The 7,298-nt window shown below is 57.1% G+C and overlaps 3 protein-coding genes across 3 annotated transcripts in view; 1 reads left to right on the forward strand and 2 right to left on the reverse strand.

Moving 5' to 3' along the window:
- PTSG_02404 (uncharacterized protein) overlaps positions 1–133 on the reverse strand; it is a gene marked incomplete at both ends in the record, with an annotated part of 2,147 nt that extends 2,014 nt beyond the window's left edge. Inside the window, one exon of the mRNA XM_004996838.1 lies at positions 64–133. Coding sequence (XP_004996895.1) covers positions 64–133 — 70 coding nt within the window. The remainder of the gene's footprint in view (positions 1–63) is intronic.
- Positions 134–428: 295 nt separating this feature from the next.
- On the forward strand, positions 429–2,714 carry PTSG_02405 (uncharacterized protein). The gene is made up of 6 exons (XM_004996839.1): positions 429–532; positions 745–855; positions 1,066–1,314; positions 1,539–1,620; positions 1,838–1,955; positions 2,325–2,714. Exons 1-6 carry the CDS (start codon positions 440–442, stop codon positions 2,641–2,643), a joined length of 972 nt encoding a protein of 323 aa, XP_004996896.1. The 5' UTR covers positions 429–439; the 3' UTR covers positions 2,644–2,714.
- A 268-nt stretch (positions 2,715–2,982) lies between these two features.
- The window catches only part of PTSG_02406 (uncharacterized protein), a 5,135-nt gene continuing 819 nt past the window's right edge, over positions 2,983–7,298 (reverse strand). Inside the window, exons 2-6 of the mRNA XM_004996840.1 lie at positions 6,927–6,977; positions 6,687–6,757; positions 6,095–6,465; positions 5,199–5,855; positions 2,983–4,876 (exon numbers count right to left, since the gene is read on the reverse strand). Coding sequence (XP_004996897.1) covers positions 3,269–4,876; positions 5,199–5,855; positions 6,095–6,465; positions 6,687–6,757; positions 6,927–6,977 — 2,758 coding nt within the window. The 3' untranslated portion in view covers positions 2,983–3,268. The remainder of the gene's footprint in view (positions 4,877–5,198; positions 5,856–6,094; positions 6,466–6,686; positions 6,758–6,926; positions 6,978–7,298) is intronic.

The following is a 7,298-nucleotide window of genomic DNA, read 5'->3' on the forward strand; positions in this document are numbered from 1 at the left end:
ATCATCAACAACACAAACGCTCTGCTCACTCGCGCCCATACTGCTCATACAAGATAAACTCACCACTGACAGACCAGGCCACAGTGGCCAGGAGGGCCACCGCCAACACTAGGGCACTCGCAACCAGCTGCATCGCAGATGACGAGGAAGGTAGGTTGCTTGACAATGAATGCGGGTGATGAATAAGTGAATGAATGCCTGGCTGGCTGGCTGGGGATGGCGCGATTTGGGAGCAGAGCGTGCTGATGAAGCTATGACAATAAGCAGCACTGCCTCCGACGCCGCGCACAAGAACTCGTTGCTTCTCGTCTTACTTCGTTCCTGTTTTGCCTGCCTGCAAGCAAGCAAGCAAGCAAGCTCCGCTCATCAGGCAGTCAGTCAGACGCGAAGAAACCGTTGATAGACTGAATTCAGCATTTTACCTGAATTCAGTGTGTGTATGTTGTGGGCGGATATGAGCGGAAGGCGAAGCACAACGTCGCATGTGGACGTGGACCGGCTGCGACTGCTCTTTCGCAGAGCACAAGCCAAGGTCGAGCTTTGCGTGTGTGTATGTGTGTGTGTGTCTCTGTGTGTCTGCCTCTGTGTGTGTATGTGTGTCTGTGTCTGCGTGTGTATGTGTGTGTCTGTATGTGGAACTCGTGTCATGGTGTTTGGAGCAAAGCGATGCTGCTGCACCGCCTCACGTTGTTATGTGTGATTATATTGCTGTCAATTGGTATGTTCTTGACGGCACTCGTGCAGAAGAGTCCGCCTTTGATCTTAAAGTACGGCCTGAAGCTTGGAAAGCGTTTGAGGAAGGAGAAACAGCATGAGGAAGCAACAGACGTGCTCAGCGCCACCCTCTTGAATCAGGTACTTGCTCGCCTTCACGTGTCGCGTGCGCGCATTGCATGTGTTTGTGCGCTTTCATCGTAGCGTGTGTTTGGTACCACATTGGCGTTGACCTCTCCTCTTTTCACATTGGGGTGGCGCCCCACAGTTTGTCTCTCCCGTTGTTCCTCATCACATCCACTCACCGACGTATGCATTCGCACCCACTCACCTCCTTGCGCGCACTGGCAGATGGACAATGTCGGAGAGGATCACGCAGACACCGCGCTGGTGCTGGTGGCGCTTGGGGATGTGTTCGAGGCCAAGGGCAACTACGCGCGTGCAGTGACGTACTTCAACAAAGCCTTGCCCATTCAAGAAGCGCAGCTGGGCAAAGACCACGACACCACCACCAAAACGGCGCTCAAGTTGGCGTCCATCCAGAGCCACCAGGAAGAATACTACGACAAGGCCCTGGAAGCTTACAGAGAAGCATTGCAGGTGGGAGCACTGGGGGCTGGCTCTGCGTGTGTGTGTGTGTGTGTGTGTGTGTGTGTGTGTGTGTGTGTGTGTGTGTGTGTGTGTGTGTGTGTGTGTGTGTGTGTGTGTTGAGGGGGGGCACGCGCGCACGTGGTCGTGAGTGATGAATGAGTCTGAAACCCCAAGTACCTGCGGTTGACGTCGTTTTTTTTTTTGGGTCTCTATGCTTTTCGTTCTCTGTGTAGATCAAGCTTGACAATGTTGGCGAGCTGCATCCATCGACTGCCGTCACACTCATTAATCTCGGCCTCGTGTGCAAGCAACAAGGTCCGTGTACAGCAACAACAACAACAACAACACGTGATGCGCCCTCAGCGTTAACCTTGCCAACCATCTGCAGCAACACAACAAACACAACACAAACACACACACGCACACGCACACACACACGCACGAATACTGGCTGCTTCTGACTGGATGTGTGTGTGGATGTGCGTGTGTGTGTGTGGATGTGTGTGTTGTGTGTGCCCTGTGTGCAATGCAGGTGATATGCCACGGGCCCTGGAGTATCTAACACATGCGCTGACCATTCGCTCGCGAGTGTTTGGCACAACCCACGTCGAAACAGCCGCATGCATCACACACCTCGCAGACCTCTACAGGTGGGACGTGTGTCGATGTGTGTGCCTGTGTCTGTGGGTGTCTGTACCTGTGTCTGTGTGTCGGTCGGTGTCTGTACCTGTGTGTGTGTGTGTGTGTGTGTGTGTGTGTGTGTGTGTGTGTGTGTGTGTGTGTCGGTGTCTGTACCTCTGTGTGTCTATGTCTGTGTCCGTGTCTGTGTTGCCTGCTTTCCTATCTACTTGCCCGCTGACCTGTTCCCTTTCGTCGTGCCTGGCTTGCACATTGTCCGGGATTCTCCCAAGAGTTCTCACACTGGTCCATTCGATGGTCCTTTCATCACCTTTTGCACCACGCCCCCCCCCCACATACACACACATACATACATATCCGTACTTTTACCTGCCTGCCAGGGTGGAAGGGTCGTATGACAAAGCACTTGAGTACTACAAGTGGTCGCTGTCCATCCAGGAAGCGCACGAACGCCCGCGCCACCGCGCCATCGCCGACTGCCTCTACAACATCGCCCTCATCCACAAGCACCTGCGTGCGTACAGCGACTCGCAGCAGGCGTTCACGCAGGCCGCACAGCACTTCACCATTGCGCTCGGCGCTGACGATGCAGAGACGTTGGACTGCGTTGCACAGGCGGAGCGCGCGCGAACACTGGCAGGACGTGAAACCCCACAGCATCTATCACAGGCAGACAACGAGGCGGAGACAGCCATCTGACTCCTGCTTGTGTGTGTGTGTGGTGTGGTGTGTGTGTGTGTGTGGTGTGTGGTGTGTGTGTGTGTGTGTGTGGGTGTGGGGTGGGTGTGGGTGTGGGTGTGGGTGTGTGGGTGTGGGTGTGGGTGTGTGGGTGTGGGTGGGTGTGGGTGTGGGTGTGTGTGGGTGTGGCCTACTGGGCGTGTGTGTGTGGATGTTGTGTCTGTGTGTGGATGTGGGTTGGTGTGGGTGTGGTGTGGGTTTGTATGTGTTGCCTTTGTGCGTCTGTCTGTTTGTCTGTCTGTCTGTATCGACTCTGTATGTGCGTGTTCTGAATCGAGGTTGTGGTATGCACATCTCCCACCCTTCTTTTTCTATTTCGTGCTTCACCTCTTTCCGTGCTGCCTTTCTTCTTTGGATCTGTGCTTCATCCATTCAAAACGTGCAAATGTACAGCTCAACTCCAAATCAGCTCGCTCCAAGAGTGAACGTTCATGTGTATGCACACAAACAAACAAAGCCAAGCAGCCACACACAACTCCACAAACAAGCGCACATCCACACACACACACACACACAAACAAACAAACAAACAAACACCCACACCCACACACAAACAAACAAACACACGCACACACAATCCAAGCTGCTACGATGCTTGTTGTTGGTCAGCATCAGTCCTGACCTCCTTCACCGCAGCTGTCTGCTTGCTCTCCTTCGGCTGCTTCTGCTTCTGCTGCTTCCTTCCACGAGCAACATCATCCACCTTCACACCTCCACCTTTCCCATTGCCCTTCACCTTCGCCTTCACCTTGTCCTTCCCCTTCTTCTCCCCTTTCCCTTTGGCATTGCCGTCCGCACCACCAATCGTTTCGATATCGCCATCATCATCACCCTCCTCCTCCTCCTCTTCGGGCTTTAGCGCCGTGAACATGTGGTCGATAGCCGGCGTCATGGCTGTCAGCTCCTTCGCCCTCCGCAGCACCACGCTCATCAGGTCAAACCCAAACGCCGTGTGCTCGCGGCTCTTGGCGTCGAGAACAGGGATCTGCGGATACCGCTGCGAAAAATGCGTGAGGATGAGCATCTTGGCGCCCATCTGCTGCGCCACGGTCACGGCGTCGCTGGTTGTGCTGTGGTTCTTCTGCACCGCCTGGTCCTCCAGCCCGTCCTCAAACGTCGCCTCGTGCACAAGCACGTCCGCCCCTTTCCCCGCGCCAACCATCGACTTGCACGGGCGCGTGTCCCCGGACCACGCAAACCGGTACCCGTCGTCAAAGTCAAGCACAAGCCCGTAGGCAGCGAAGCAGTGCTTGACTGCAGGTGTTGCGAGCGCACGCAGGCCCATGCCCGCCATCGCCCGTGCATATGCGTCCTTGACGTGGGGCGGCACGAAGCGCGGCAGCTGCCAGTGCGCAAAACGTGTCCAACGTGCATCGAGGAACACGGCGGTGGCGCAGGAGAGGTGGGCCGTGTAGCGCATGAACAGCCACAGAAAATGCGGGGCGACAACAACGACGGGCGGCGGGTCGTCCACGCCAACAGCAGCAAACGCTTCACGGCGCCGCGCAAGCACACGCGTGAGCCCAAGGTGGTGGTCTGCGTGCATGTGCGAGATGTGCACGAGGCGAAGCGACCGCAGCACCGCGGGCATGTGCTCTGCACCAAACTTGCGCTGGAGTTGGCTGAGCGAGCCTTCGCCGCAGTCCAGCAGCATCGATGCAGCCACGTCCTTGTTCACGGTCGTGGCGCCGTCGCTGTCCACCCAAATTCCGCGCGTCAGCAGCATGCCCGTGACATTACGCAATTGCGACGGGACCGCGGATCCAGTGCCCATGAAATGCAGCACACGCTCATCAGGGCGGAGTGCAGCCAGTGAATCACCACCTGTCCCGGACGCTGTTGCTGTTGCTGTTGTTGTCGTTGTTGGTGGTGCTTTTGCGGGTGTTGTTGTCGTTGGTGGTGCTGTTGTTGGTGGTGGTGCTTGTGCATGTTCATTTTGTTGTGGCAGGAGCCGTTGCATGTCAGGCAGCGCCATGACTGTTTCTCTGCACTCTTCAGGGGAGACGATGGGTAGGCAGGTTGTGGCGTCCGTGAGGAGGCCGTCCCGCCGCTTGGAGAGAAACACGCGATACAGCGGCTGTGCAGACACCACGCTGCAGTTGTCTGGCAGCGCGTGTGGCACGGTCAGTTCCGGGACGGTGGATGGAACAGGCGCCATGGCAAACGGTGTCGGCCCAATCGTTTGTAGCATGTACTGTCGCCGTAGCGGGCATATGGTGCGCGCACGTGCGTGCACGTGTGTGCGTGCACGTGTGTGCGTGCACGTGTGTGTGTGTGTGTTTGGTGTGTGTGTGTGTGTGTGTGTGTGTGCACGTGTGTGTGTGTGTGTGCACGTGTGTGTGTGTGTGTGTGTGTTTGGGGGATGGTGTTGCGCAGGCGGGTGGATGGTGTTGAGGATGTGAGGCGGAGACGATACAAGTTGAGCAGCCTTGACGCACAACCAAGGCTATGAGGGCACACACACACACGCACATGTACACACGCGCGCGCACACACACACACACACACATACACACCTGCAGCTTTGTTGAGGAGATGGTGGTGGCGTGCGGGTTGTGCTGCGGGTCAACAAAGACGTGGGTGACGTTGGGGCCAAACTGTTGCAAGAGTTGCGCATATGCGTCCGTCTGCGCCAGCGCCTGCGAGGTGAAATGCACCACCTTTGGCATGCTGCTGGGCATTGCGCGGAAGGCATCAAACAGCTCGCTGCGGGCAATGGTGGCCTCCAGTGCCGCGCGTGTTGGGATGTGGACAATGGCAAAATGGGGGAGCGGGTCCACGGGATCAAGCACATCTTCAGGCTTCACCACACGTCCGTCATCCAGCGTCACTTCGTTGCCCTTGCCAAGCTGCCCCCAGAGTGGCCCCTTTGGCACGCCTGCTGCCTTGGCCTTTTGCACGTTGAACTTGCCTGGCCGCGGATTGACGAGCGAGCCCACGTACGCCAGCGCCGTGTCGCGCGTGCTCTCCGCAGCGGCGAGCGTCTCCTCTGCTGTTGGCGGCACGAGCGTGAGCTGTGGTGCCGGGTGTGGTGGTGGCGATGCAGACTCCAATCGAGACGAAATGGGCGATGGCGTGCGCTGCCGTGCTGCGTCGTGGCCGTTCCCAGCTGACGGCTGCTGCTGCTGCTGCTGCTGCTGCTGCTGTTGACCTGGTGATTGGTCTTGTTTGGGCTGCGGGCGTGTGAACAAAGGAAGAATATGGGCGCGTGTGAAAAAGACAAAGGGCGTGCATCGCTGTGCAGTCACACAGAGAGGGAGAGAGAGAGAGAGTGACAGACAAGCTTATCCGCACACACACGCACGCACACACGCACGCACTCACACACACGCACACGCACGCACACACGCACACAGACGCACACGCACGCGCACACAGAACGAAGGACGGATGACTGTGTGGTGATACTCACTTGGAGACGAACCTTCTTGGCGGGCAAGGTGTGCGGTTCGTGCGTGGCGTGGTGGTCAAACTCGGCGCCAATGTTCTGGCTGACGGGCGGCGCTGCTTGCTCCATGTACTTCTGCTGCTTGAGCGCAGAGATGACGTGCGGGTGCAGCGCTGGGGTTTGGTCGCGCGCGTGAATCGTGAAGATTTTCATGCGCAAGCGCCCGTCATCAAACTCCGAGACGGGGTCTGTGTACTCGCGAAACTCACGGTAGAGGCTGGAGCGGTGCTGCATAAACGTCTTGGTGCCCTCAAGCATGGTGCTGAGGTGCGGTGGGGCGTGCAGGGCCACTGGATGCGACACCTGGTACATGTCCTGCATTGTCAGCAGCATGCCTGAAGTCGTGGCAGGAAACGCGAGTGAGATCGATGCGTCAGAGGGTCAGATGAGTGGGCGAGGAAAGAAAGGGGCGCATGGAGACAGGGAAGGGCGGTGGCAAAACGGGAATAGAAATGCAGGTGGTGATGGTGGTGTTGGTGTTGGTGGTGGTGGTGGTCAACAAAGTTGGGCAGGCCAGTTGTTGGTGTTGCTGAGCACCACGCGCGATAAGACGCACCTGGAAGGCCGCCGATGCACTCCCAGCTGCTCTTTGTGAAGAAGATGTCCGTGACTTGCTTCAGGCGAATCCTGATGCCAGCGAATACGCGTTCGGTTGCAGTACAAGTCAGTCAAGGCAGGGTAGAGGAGGAAAACAAACGAACGCGACGGTAATTGCAGTGGTGGTGGTGATGGTAGTGGTGCACCATTGATGTGGGAAGGGGTGCATGGCGAGTGCAAGGAGGAGGGTGGACCTTACTTGTGCTCCATACAGAAGCGCTGGATGCCTTCGCCCGTGTTGAAGAGATACCTGGGTGTGGTTGATGGCAGAGCACACAGACCGAACGCATAATGCAGTGGGTGGTAAGTGAGCCACAGCACCATGAGAGGATGAGGGTGGGGAGAGAGAGAGAGAGAGAGAGAGAGAGAGAGAGAGAGAGAGAGAGAGAGAGAGAGAGAGAGAGAGAGATGAAGAGACAGACAGACAGACAGAGACACAGAGCGAGACAGACAGACAGACAGACAGACACACGCGCGCACACGCGCACACACACACACAGACAGACAGACAGACACACACACACACACACACACACACACACACACACACACACACACACACACACGCTTT

This window comes from Salpingoeca rosetta (genome assembly GCF_000188695.1).
Source record: "Salpingoeca rosetta unplaced genomic scaffold supercont1.5, whole genome shotgun sequence".
NCBI lineage: Eukaryota > Choanoflagellata > Craspedida > Salpingoecidae > Salpingoeca > Salpingoeca rosetta.

Coding starts and splice junctions, on each gene's coding strand:
- PTSG_02405 (XM_004996839.1), top strand. CDS start 440: ATGTTGTGGGCGGATATGAGCGGAAGGCGAAGCACAACGTCGCATGTG. Junction 856..1,065: donor GCGCCACCCTCTTGAATCAG/GTACTTGCTCGC, acceptor GCGCACTGGCAG/ATGGACAATGTCGGAGAGGA. Junction 1,956..2,324: donor CACCTCGCAGACCTCTACAG/GTGGGACGTGTG, acceptor CCTGCCTGCCAG/GGTGGAAGGGTCGTATGACA.